At 41.7% G+C, this 13,550-nt stretch overlaps 1 protein-coding gene across 1 annotated transcript in view; it reads right to left on the reverse strand.

Moving 5' to 3' along the window:
- The window catches only part of ADAM28 (ADAM metallopeptidase domain 28), a 55,851-nt gene extending 42,651 nt beyond the window's left edge, over window positions 1–13,200 (reverse strand). The window contains exons 1-2 of the mRNA XM_059695958.1: window positions 12,910–13,200; window positions 7,143–7,246 (exon numbers count right to left, since the gene is read on the reverse strand). Coding sequence (XP_059551941.1) covers window positions 7,143–7,246; window positions 12,910–12,961 — 156 coding nt within the window. The 5' untranslated portion in view covers window positions 12,962–13,200. The remainder of the gene's footprint in view (window positions 1–7,142; window positions 7,247–12,909) is intronic.
- Window positions 13,201–13,550: the final 350 nt, after the last annotated feature.

Genomic DNA, 13,550 nt, shown 5'->3' on the forward strand with positions numbered 1-13,550 from the left:
AGCAATAAAAATTGGTACTTGCTGTCAGAAAGCTTATAATCTTGTAGAAAAACAGACAATAACTGTGAGTTATGTTGTATGATAAATGACATAAATATGGAGGTAATGTGGGATGGCTAACACCTTAAAGGAAGGAAAGGCTTTCCTGAGGATATAATGCATAAGCTGAGGTATGAATTAGCCAGGTGAAGCACAGCAGGGAAGTTATTTGAGAAGGGCTAGTTTGCACACAGACCCAAAGACCTTTAAGGATCTCACTGATGCTTTTTAGTGTGAGATCTTTTTAAGGCTAAGCGGAGGTCAGAATATGGGCAAAACCAACAAGAATATGTACCCTGGGGCAGGAAGAAGCCCTCAGGAAGAAGAGTCTCAGGTATTCAGAGAAAGAAAAATATCACCTCAAGTAAACCATGTAGATTAGGAGAACTGTCATAAGTTTCAATTTATGTCTACGGGAAGAACGATAGAGGACTATACAGGGCACTTTAAAGATCACATTGGGTATTGAGTTTGGGGTTTGTTGTATAAAACTAGGTTACTAGTCATGGTTACACACAACACCTAAAAATTCACTGGGAGGTGCCAAGACATTGCTATTAAAGAGATCTAAAAATGGCAACAATATGTGATTGAGAACCACTTATGATGGACTGAGTGCTTTTCTCTCTGCTGTTGCACCTAAGCCAACTTTTCTTCTCCCTTCCCTCTCCTGGCCACAACAGTACCAGAGCTCATCAAGGGACGATAGTGAATTAGACCCATCAGGTCAGGGGTATTATGCAGAGATTTACCATCTCCAAGGTCAGGTATTTTGGCCCATATTTCCTTTTAATTATCAATTATTGGTGTCTTCCCTGGGGTCAAAAGTGCATGACTATAAATATCCTATACTGTGGGCCTAAAGGTGGGGAGGCTGCTGTAACTTAGTTCATTTTCATAAATAACAGGATGTGGGAGAAATCCTGAGGATGAAAAATAAAATCCATGGGGAAGTGCTCTAACCACTGGTTAGAAAGGCCATCTGTATATATAAAACCCTGATATGCAAATAGAACCAACGGTGAAACAACCGAACAACTGGTGGCTATGACGTGCGCTGGTCACCAGGGGGTGTGTGCGGAACATGGCGGGCACTGACTGGGGCGGGATGGTGGAGCAGGTGAGCTGGAGCACCAGACCAAGGTGGGGTACTGGTCGCTGTCATTGGGGCGAGCCTCTGGTAGTTACTAAAAATTATTTGCTCCCATGCGCCATGGTCCTGCCAGGCACGTGCACCCGCTGCCAGTGCCTGGTGCCAATCCTGATTGCTCGGCACTGTCAGTGGGTGTGAGGGGCAGCTGCCAGCCCTGATCGCCCCTAAGGGCTTCTCCACCTCCCCTTGCTCCTTAGGGGCAATAGGGGCCGGCAGCCACCTCTCGCACCCACTGCCGGCTCCAGAGTCACTGCTCACACATGCAGGTGGTGCTGGAGCCACCACCTGCACCGGCTGCTGGTGCCTGGCACCAGTCCTGATCGTTTGTCACCATCAGTGGGTGCAAACAGTGGCTGCCAGCCCCAATTGCCCCTGAGGGCTTCTCCACCTCCCCCTGCAGGCCCTGCTCACACCCGCTGCTGATGCTGGCCCAATTGCTCTGCTCCATCAGTGGTTGTGAGCAGGGCCAGTGCTGCCATCAGTGCGTGGGAACAGTGGCAGTGGGAGAGGGGCCAGAAGACAGAGGACTGGGGGGTGTGGTGGGAAGGGCCCAGCAGGGGCATGAAGGATGGGCCGAGACCAACCCCTGTGCCCACCCCATGCTCACTGCCCACAGTTCCTTTCAAGGTGCATGAATTCATGCACTGGACCCCTATTCTATTTAGTATAGAATAAAAATATTAGGAGGATACAAGATATGAGCTTCTAATCAGAAGAGCCTTCCAGATAGCTGCTTCTATTAGCAATGGAGTTTTAGTGGAGCTTTACTTAAAACATTATTTAGAGGCTGTTTTAGAAAATAATCATTGCTTTTGGAATGGGAGTTTAGCTGACACTAGTATATAGATTTTGGATGAAAGGCAACAGCAGGGAAGAAAACCAGAGTCTGTATGAAAGAGGGTGCACTGGGCGAGGTTATAACTGTACTTCTCAAGTACAAGTCCACAGTGAAGAGCAATGCCTGCTAATAGGAAATGTGCCCAATTTGTGTTCTATCTGGGTTCTAAACTAACGGTTGGGAGAGGGGAAATGAACCTTGATTTGGAGAGAATCTACTAGAAGGAAATGATATGAAGTCTATTGAATAAGTTTAGTTGGTCATAAATGTGTGTGTGTGTGTGTGTGTGTGTGTCTAAATTTTCTCCAGAAAAAATGCCATGGCTAAGGTTTAGAGTGTGCACTAAGATGGCCATAGTCCTGGATGATTCAAAATATGAGCAGATGTGTAGATCTGTGAGATCAAGATGATGCTCATGGGCACACATGACCTAGCAAAAGAAACCCTACAGGTTCCAGGGAAGACCTCAATTCACGCCTTGCCACAACATACAGAAAATCTGAGACTTCTACAAACCCAGGTGGACCTAGCTAAGGTCTAAAATTGTTCCTAATAAGAGGAAGCATTATGCTGCCAGATATTTTATTTTATGGCATGAGCCAAAAGCAAGACAGTTTTGGCCTCTAGGAAGTGTGTGAGCCGGAGGCTGAATTCTAGGAAGAATAGTGACCACCTTTTGAATGTAAGTTCCCAATATCAGGGACTTTGGTTAATTATCTGTTGAGTAAATGTTTATGCAGCTGTTTGGGCAACGTACTCCAGTTACACTCCTTTATTCATTTGTCCATCTGTCTACTTATTTACTTGTTCATTTATTCAAATACTTAGTTTCCCTATGCTGTGTATATAAAATACAATAATAAATATAATCTATAATCATGAATAAAACATTCAAGGTTCTATCCTGATGTTTAGTGGCCCCTCCAGAAAGTTTTCAAAGGATTATTTTATTCCAACTCAAACTGTAAGTTATATAGTCAGTCATGATAAACTTAGGAAAATGGAGCCAAGCTTCAGGCACAGCTGAAAGGTAACACTGGTGCCTGAGTCTCTGGTCCAGTAGAAGACACAGTTTTATAATAATAAGTACATGAGACATGGTCAATCTAGCCTGAGACCTAGGGGGCATCGATGGGATGCAGAGATCCCCTTGGTCACATACATTATGAATTCTGGATGTTTCAAGTAATTGCTCATCAGTTCTTTGCACAAGAAAGACCAATAGTCTCAATACAGAATCCACAAGAATAACCTCCAAGACCTTGGCTTATATCGATGGCAGTATTTTTATTAGTCATATCTGTACTTGAGCAAAAAGAGAATCTACACTAATAAAAGAGAAACATGGTAATTGGTGTACGACCGCTACCCTTTTCATTGGCTAATCAGCGAGATATGCAAATTAACTGTCAGCCAAGATGGCGGCCGGCAGCCAGGCAGCTTGAAACTAACATGAGGCTTGCTTGCCTCAGTGACGGAGGAAACCAACGTTCCCCGCCTGCGGCTGCAGGCCTCTGGGCCTGCAGTTTCAAACATTGTAACAAATACCGCCGGACTTCAGCCAGCAGATTCACAACATTGTATGCAAAGGCCAGAAACCTACTTTCAGCAGCGGAGGCCTAAGAGCTGGAGCCAAGCATCAAGCTAAAGCTGGCCCAGAATAAAGAGAAAGAAAAAGAAAAAAGGGAGCGGTTGGGAACTTCAGTCACCCCCAGCCTGAAAACAGCCCTCAGCCCCTCACCCAGACTGGCCAGGCACCCCAGTGGGGACCCCTACCCTGAATGGTGTGTGACCAGCTGCAAACAGCCATCATCCCCTCACCCAGGCTGGCCAGGCACAGCAGTGGGGACCCCCACCCTGATCCAGGACACCCTTCAGGGAAAACCAGCAGGCCCCACCCATGCACCAGGCCTCTACCCTATGTAGTAAAAGGGTAATATGCCTCCCGGCAATGGGATCAGCATGACAGGGGGCAGCACCCAAACCCCCTGATCGCCCTGCAGCTCTGTGTGTGACAGGGGCCACAACCTCCCTATCCATCCTGCTCTGTTCCTGATAGGGGAAGGCGCCCCAACCCCCTGAGCAGCCCTGCTCTGTGCCTGATAGGGGGGAGCTCCCCAACCCCCCCCCCCCACGGGCCCTGCTCTGTGTGTGATGGGTTAGAGCCATAACCTCCCCATCGGCCCTGCCCTGAGTGTGAGAGTGGCGGCGCCCCAACCCCCTGATCGGCCCTGCTCTGTGTGTGACAGGGGGCGGTGCCCCAACTCCCCTATAGCCCCTACTCTGTGCGTGACAGGGGGCAGCGCCCCAACCCCCTGATTGGCGCTGCTCTGTGCGTGACAGGGTACAGAGCCCCAATCCCCCTGATGGGCCCTGCTCTGTGAGTGACAGGGGGTGGCGCCGCAACCTCCCCATCGACCCTGCCTTGAGTGTGACAGGGGACAGTGCCCCAACCCCCCAATCGGCCCTACCCTGATCGTGACTGAGGGTGGCATCACAACCTCCTAATCTCCCTGCTCTGTGCATGACGGGGTGGTGCCCCAACTCCCCAATCGGCCCTGCTCTGAGCCCGACCAGGGGCTGCACCTAGGGATTGGGCCTGCTCTCTGCCACCCGGGAGAAGGCCTAAGCCAGCAGGTCGTTATCTCCCGAGGGGTCCCAGACTGCGAGAGGGCACAGGCCGGGCTGAGGGACCCCCTCCTCCCCCCCGAGTGCACAAATTTTTGTGCACCAGGCCTCTAGTATTCTATATTAGGGAAAAGAATGTGCCTGCATGGCAGATCAGATGCCACTAGCTTTTCTAGACATGTTTAGTAGACAAGTGTGATATGGCAGAAATCAGCAACCCTGACAGGGCAGGATTGAAATATCAGACATGCAGCAGCTTGGGGTCTTATATTTTAGAGGGGACAAGGGCTGGAATCCCAGAGAGACATCTCTGGTATGTTTCTAGATCTTCACAGGGAGATGACAAAAGCCATGTGGTATGACTGCCAGATACAATACAGGACACCAGTGAAATAAAGATGCTGATAAACGGTGAATGACGTTTCAATATCAGGATGCCCCATATAATGGAGAATATTTATAGTAAAAAAGCATGAATGGTTTATCTGACATTCACATTTAAGTGGATATTCCGTATTTTTATTTACTAAATCTACAAGACAGGGAGTGAGAGATGAGGGTGAAAGGGGGACAGACACATGCCAAAGACATAGAAAACACTTTTCTTGTTGACCTGGGCAGTTTCAAACCAGAAGACAAATACATACACTCTCCTAGAAACACACATACTACACACATCACCACTAAAATAAGAGACAGAAAAAAAAATCCAGAGCCAAATGGTATAACACTGACCATGACTAAAGTGTGCGTTTAGAAAAGGGATCTATCTGTCACAAAGAATGTAAGATGGCCTGGCCAGAGGGGCTGAGTTGGTTGAGCATAGTTCCACGCATCGAAAGGTTACTGGTTCAATTCCAGGTCAGCATACAGACTTGAATGGGTTCAATACCCGGTCGAGGACATCTCCCTCTCCCCCTCCCCCCTCCCCCTCCTCTCCCCCTCCCCTCCCCCCCTCCTCCTCCCCCTCCCCCTCCCCCTCTCCCTCTCCCTCTCCCTCTCCTATATTCTAAGGTGAGGATTTAAAATTTTAATTTAAAAACTTTAATTCAAGAACTCCATAAGAAAGGGCATACAAGCGATGCACGCATATTTTTAAGGAAGGCCTTCAGGATACCCAGGGAGACTAAAAAGGAAGTTATGCTGAGAAGCTGGAAGATAACAAAATGGCTTAATAAGCCATAGCATTAAATATAAAATGCCTTAAAAGTTGGTCATATGAAGTAGAATATGATAGGTTACATAGGATAACATCATAGCATAAACAGGGAATTAATTATTGCATCCTGCTTTGATTTTTGTGTAATTACCTCGAAATAGCCATATGAGATAAGCCCTACGGTTGTTGTCATCTCACTTTCACACAAAGAATTTGAAGTTCCTGTGTGCCTAAATTTACACAGGGAAGATTAACAAAGCTAAGACATGAACACAAACAGGCCCTCTAATTCTGATACTTTGCACTTTCCCTAGGGATCAGGAAACCAGTTTCATACTGCCAGTTAACAGAACCGCTGACTAGATAAATATGTATTTGCAGTAAATATCAAGCGCATTGCATTCATCTACTCAATCATTTAACAAATTGGTTGAACATCTAGTATGTGCCAATAACTTTCATTATTGTTTTTCATCAAGATAGATTATTCGGAAGCTTAAATTTATTTTTATAGTTATGAGGAACTCGCTATAGAACTGTGATGAAAAACACTGGACATGTACTCAAATTGTTCTCCAAATATTCAGTGAAGAAAGGTATCTGGCATTATCAAGGGGGGGAATATGAGCTTCCATCTCACAATAGAGGATGCAAGTTATTATTTATGTCTCATATATCTGGGCTTTCCTGATGCCCCACAAAAGAGTTCCAGGTGTAGGGAATTAGAAAATTATTGTTGAATGAATCATTATGTTGTAGCTTTCCTCTTTTGACTGAGAATGTGTGATTCCATTAATTAGTAAGAATTATACAGACTTTAATAGCTGCCTTTTTGGAAAGGACAGAGGAAAATGTCATGTTTAATTACAGTAATTAATCTTGGTATGCATATATGCATGCATTTATCCACAATACTTTATTTTCTGCATCAGTTTTAAAGTTCATGATTTTGTTTATATGTGTATGCATAAATAGAGAGATAACAAATTGTATCAAATTTCTTTGTGAGTACACAGAATAAATTATATATGACCATAAGAATGTTAAATTTTCCTGTCTCTGTAACCTTGGACAGTTTAATTTAACCATGAGAACCTTAATCTGAAAAATAAGGTAGAATATTACATTATTTTAAAGATTAATAAGTATAACAGGTCAAAAAATCAAATACAAATGTGTACATATGTATATATGTATTTGTATATTAAATATAATTATATATTTCTATGTATACCGTGTGCATTTATATATTGTATGTATGTGTATTTTGTATATATATATATAAATTCAAGATTTTTTGGTCTCTGTTAAATCAAAAGCTGTACCTGTTGATGTGGCTTCTTGACCTCTCGTTTATACAGTGGATGAAGTCTTTTGGGGTAAACCACTTCATACTTCTTTACTCCACGGAGTTCTCTTATAGCATTTACTGAAAAAAAAGTAAGAGAAGGTTTAACTAATAAGAACTAATAGACTTGTCGGAAATGGTCATCTTTAATGCATTTCTGGTGAATGGTATCTCCCACCGAGACTTTGAGTTATGTCAGAGAGTTATTAAAGTGCAGACACCAAAAGAGATCCACAAAATCAGAGACTCACTCTTCCTTTCAAATCTTTACTTTAACTTATCCCTTTAAATATTTCCCCACTGAGAATATTTTTTTAAGTTTTTCCACTTCTCTTTGCTATCTTGGATCCCCGCAGAAGAATAGAGCAAACAGTATAGAGTCTACTCTATACTATAGACAAAAGCTAGTCAAGGAAGGCAGAAGCCAAATGAACCCTCTAAGAAGCTAAATCAGTGTCAGAATGGTAGAATTGAAGCACTCTCAAAACTACAGTGTTAGAAAAATGAAATAACTAATGTGTGTCATTTCAGACTCTAAGATATTTTCCTTGGGTTTCCCAAAAGCAAATGCTTTACATTATTGAAAGAAACAAAGTAAGAAAAGGCTCCAATATCAGCGCCATGGAATGGGCAGGCTCTTTGCAGCACAGATACACCTTCATTTTTGCATACAACACATGAAAAAATATTTTTAAAAAATTAGAGACACAGACAGAACACTATTACTGGCCTGGAAGGAAATGTCTGAGCCTGCTATTACCTTAAAAGAGAATTGAAAAGTTATCTCATTTAACCTCCTTTCTGCATCTTGAAATCTCACCTCAACATTGAATCTAGAAGTTATTTTTGAGAGATATTCAGTTCTTCCAAAGCTAACACTGGAATTTCTATTTCCTTTTATTGTACTAGAGACCCAATACACAAAATCTGTGCAAGGGGCTCGGCCCTCGCAGCCGCAATGGCTTGCCTCAGCCTTCACAGCCCCGGCTTTGTCCAGAAGATCGTCCGGAAGGATATCCGGAAGGTCGTTCGGCTGCCCAGTCTGATTAGCAGATTACACTTTTATTATAGATTTATCCACATGGTCCTGTCCCTGTTCTGTGCAGAGTGGAGCCTAAGGAAATGTCAGCAGATCTGCTCTCTGGTCGCTGAAGAGGCTGCAGGTCCACACGGAATGTAGATGCAGGAGGAACCAGGGCCCGACCCAGCGGCTGACTGACACCAGGACTAGAGGGGCTTTAGTTGTCTGTGTGGAGCCGGAGGCTCTCTAAAGGTAACCTTACCTCATTACACTACTCAAGCCTATGTCCTATGATAACACAAATTTATGTTACCCTGGTTGATCTTTTAACAAATAGGACTGAGGATTTTTGTTAGTCACCTTGAATGACTGTACACTTATCCCAATACGTTCCAAGAATAAAGATTTATTTTTAAAAAATTTCTTTAAAAACTAAAGCATACATTTTTAAAATTCCTGGTGATGTCAATTTTCTTTTATTATTTTAGGATGTTTTTATTTCATTTGATCACTCAGGAGCCATGTACATCTAACTTTAAAAGATAGAAAAAGTGATAAAATTATCTGCAAATTCATTGTGTCAAAAATGAGGTGTTAAAATGATGAAACGGTTTTTCATTCAGTGGCCTGAGATTTACTCTTAGCAAGATTTCAAAGGCACTTAAAGCTGTGGCATCAATAGTAGAATGCCTTAACTTTGGGTTTAGTTTGGTTTTGTAATTATTTGAAAAGAGAGGATAGGTTAAGTGATCTCTGGCCATTTCAAGGAGTCTACAATTTCATGCAAATACATACAGAATCCCCTATAATCTCTTCAAAGAGGCAATGCTCATTTGAATAAACTTCTAATCAGTTGATAAAATAAGTCTGGCCACATAGTCACACTTCCAGAACCACATCTGAGGTTCCCTCAAATTACTTGTTGCTGTTTCACAGGTAATCACTGGCCCTCTTTTATTTCTATTTAATTAATTTTGGGTAAAAAAAAAACACACATTGGTTATAAACAGCTTTCATAACAGAAGTCCAAAAGCCTGAATAAACATCTAATCAATCATTGTCTTTTCATTAAGTGAACATTTTGGTAATTATCACACTTATTTCAAAATAGCATGATGTTAAGAGGTAAGAAAACTACTCCTGCCAGAAAGTAACTAATGGTATCGGCACAATTCTCCACAGCCCCCTGTAACTCTGATACCAAACAAGCATACCAAGAGGCATGCGTGCTGGCGGGTGGCTTGTGTCCAATCAGTGCAGTTAGTCCCATTAATACAGAGCTCTTGAAGCCACATATTCACCAATGTTGCAAACAGAGTAACTCTTTCTAAAACGCTATATGAAAAATCATTTTCATCCGTAATACACATCATTCTGACAGGAAATATTATCCAAGCTGCCCTCGGGTCATAAAATAATACCTACCCAAATAATTCTTTTCATAAATGCATAAAGTAATACACATGCACATTCTCCGTTCAGAAGTGGTGAGTAAGGAACAGGCTGATCTGACCAACACAAGTTTTCTTTAATACACACTGATTAGTATCTAATCAGTATGCTTCTAATTAGTATCTAAATTCTAGGGTTTGGTGAAATTCGAAATTACCAGCTGATTCAAATATGGAGTTGAAATATGTAAAATAGTGGAGAAATTTATTTTCAACTATTTTTTTGACGGCAGATCACTTTCCAATGGCAAGCAAAATAAATCAATAAATAAACCAGAATGTATTGAAAGGTCTTCGGCAACCTCTCACTTTCTTCAGTTTGAAATGAATGATTTCTAGCTCTTCCCAAACTCTTGCAACATCGTACATTCTCTCAAAAAGCAGATAGAATTTCCCTTAATGGCACTTGATTTTCTGAAACCCAGAAGGCCCTGGGACGAGTGTGACTTGAGATGTAATGAATTACACAGCAGCTAGGAGATGCAGCAGACCTTCATATTTTATGGCTCTTTCATCGTAAGGTGATAGAGATAGTTAAGCCTCCACTCAGCAGAATTACACAGGCTTATTATTTTGAAGCCTGTGGAACAAACACAACTAACTGCCATCCAGGGATTACACAAATTTGAGCTGTAGCACAGTATGTTTCTACTCATTCATTGCAATACTTGCTTTCTCTTTCCCACAGGACTCACGTACGAGATTAATTTTGACTAGCAAAACTAGATCAACAAAAAGAAATCTCTTAGTTTGGTTTAGATTCAATAATTCTTTTATGTTAAAAAGTTAAAAATTAGCCGAAACCGGTTTGGCTCAGTGGCTAGAGCGTCGGCCTGCGGACTGAAGGGTCCCAGGTTCGATTCCGGTCAAGGGCATGTGCCTGGGTTGCGGGCACATCCCCGGTGGGGGATGTGCAGGAGGTGGCTTATCGATGTTTCTCTCTCATCGATGTTTCTGATTCTCTATCTCTCTCCCTTCCTCTTTGTAAAAAATCAATAAAATATATATTAAAAAAAAAGTTAAAAATTAATTCTGTTGACAAGATTAATGTAACAGACATTGGTCTGGATTGCTATTTATATTTTAATATGTTTTGGGCCACTTTGGATTTTAGCACATTTGTACATAATGCCATTTTCATATGTATTCAAAACTGCTTAAAGCATTGTCTTCCCAAATTGAGCACATGACATGAAGTCCTGATCAGGGTTCATGCCTGACACTGACTTAAGTTTGGGGTTGTCTGAACTCCCTCAACCCATCTGGTAATTTTAAACTTCATGTAGGAAAAGTGAGCATGAACACTGAGGGGGAAAAAAAAAACATCTTAAGTCTATCATTTGGCTATGAAGATGAAATTATATGTACTCTTTAGGGTCTTCTGGTCACCTTATGAAGACAAGAAAGAATCTCTAATTGGAAATAAAATAATTTCAGAAGTACTTATCCCCCTGGGTAATCTGCTGGAAGATAGTAAAGACCATTTTCCTTTGTCAATGCATTTAGTTCTTCACTCCCAAGCACCTGGCACATCCTTTTAATTATTTGTGTGTGTTTTTTCCTGTGATGCAATTCTATAAGTTGTTTTTCTCAGGAAATTACTAAGCTCATTACAAACAGTTGCCCTGATTTTACCCCCTTCTTTTATTTCATTATATGAGAACTAGATAAATGTCAGTGTCTGAGCAACACCTATTTATTCTGTGGATGATGTGAACAAAGAAACAAAATAACAGAAGAGATAGGGAAATAGAACTGCTTTACTTCTTGCATTCTGGCTGGGAAATCAACTTATTGGAAAAAATATTAGAGTATTTTACTACGGGGGAGACAGTCTTGAAAATACAAGATGGCAGGTAATAACAAGTGGGGCAGAATTCTGTTCCCGATGGAAAACGAGGTGGGCAGCTTTCTGTCTGTCTCCTCATTCTCACAAGAACCTCTGTCTTCACCGCCAAGTACTCAGAGATGCCACGCTTTTAAGCATGACTTCTAAGGGAATTGCATCTCTGGGGGCCATGTAGTGAACGCAGACACAGGGGGAGCAGAGTCAGTGTGTACACCCAACTTCCCTGAAAAGGCTGAAATATGGCTAAACTCCAGTGTTAGTTATGTGATTCTGTTTATGGATACAGCTTGATCTTTCTGCTGTGGGAAAAAGCTAGTACCCAAGCAATTCTTATGTTTCACGCAAACAAAGGCTTCCAAAGAGTTTGTAGTGACAGTATTTTTGGAGACTGTAGGGAAAGAATATTTTTATTAAGTTTGACTCAAAAAAGTAGAAATTTTAAGCCAATAACTTAAATGCCTAGCATAGTTCTCTATTAAAGATACTAAGTAAAACTTTCAAAAATCTGGAAAACAAATCAGAAACCAGGGGGAAATGAAAAATCACGTTTAGTGACAAAGTACAGAGTGAGTGCAAGGGGAAGAAGACCACTTCTGCCCAATCCCGTACTTCTGATTGATAATTTGTTCCCATTCCTGGGTCCCAGTAAGCATGCTTATACCCAAGAGAAGTCTGACCAAGGAAGGATTCCCAGGTACTAAAGCTAATGTGCTTCCCTAAGCTCTAGAAACATACATAAGCTAAGGAAATGTGTTAGCCAATCTAATTTAACCAAAATCTAATAGAAGAATGTATGAGCAATGGACAGAGATAGTAGACATTATGTGTTACTAGGAAGTAGAATTCCTCTACTTTTAAGTTTGTAAATGCTTGATATACCAGCAAAATAGAAGTAAGTGATCAAGTTCGGTTTAGCAACAGCATTATTTTGATCAAGTAATATAACACTGCTTTATAAAATGAAATTGGTCAAGTATTTATTTCTAATTAGTCATATTTATTATCACCATAAATGAAAGAACTAAAAATGCGAGCTCAAAAGGAACAGGACAAGCCAACTCGTCCCAATAATAATAGAAAATACTTTCCAAAGCCATGGCACTGCTCTAAAAAGGACAAGGTGGGTTTTGATGAATTTCACCTTTTGACTTGAAGATCACATTCATTATGTTAATTATGCTGAATGAAACCTTCCATTTGATTCCCATGTTCTCAGAACATATATGTAAATATTGATTAAGGACACCTCTTTGCCTCTCATTTACATTGAGTTTTTACATCAGTCACCTGCCTTCTCCAAAAATAGATTAAAATCTGCCCAACTAGTTAGTATAATTTATTAAACAAATATATTTGGAGAAGATAAAAAGCAAGCAGCTCACTGATGTATTTAAAATAACCTAAAGAAAAGGTAAACACCTACCTGGAACTGAAGAGAGAGAGAACGTGGCCACCAGGAGAAGCCCTGGCAACATCCTGGCCGACCCCTGGCGTGTGGTGTCTGTCCTTCTCACTCAAACAGAAGTGCACTGCTCGGTCTTTCACTGCCACCTCTCAAGTGAAACCGAGTGCGACTCCCAGGCTCATTCTCCTCTCTGCTTCAGGAAGTATTTACTGAAGGTGTTGCACAACCTTGAAGCTGTGGTCCCGCAACAATGGCACAAGCAGGCGGAAGTTCTGACTGGCTCCCAGTTCCAAGATTACTTTGTCATGAGCTATGGTTTACCTTTTCTTCTCCCCAGTGTCCCCACTCAAAAGTAGTGTGTTTCCAATATATTACCACCGCCCAATGAGCCACCATGAGAGAACAGCTTAGATGTGTCTTGATAAATGTGTGTATTTATTATGATATGGATGTAGGTAAGGTCATTCCTGCTTTGAACCTGTGTTCCAGTTGAGTAATCCCTGTAATTTCTGAGATATTAGGAAAGCCCCTTCCCTTTAATACATGCCTCATACCACCTAAATCTTGGGACCATTGGATACAGGATCTTCATTTTATGTTTTTACTTAATTATATGTTTCTAAACTGCCATGCTCTCATAATTGCATCTGGAATGGGCA

This window comes from Myotis daubentonii, chromosome 5 (assembly GCF_963259705.1).
Source record: "Myotis daubentonii chromosome 5, mMyoDau2.1, whole genome shotgun sequence".
In the NCBI taxonomy this organism is placed as follows: Eukaryota; Metazoa; Chordata; class Mammalia; order Chiroptera; family Vespertilionidae; genus Myotis; species Myotis daubentonii.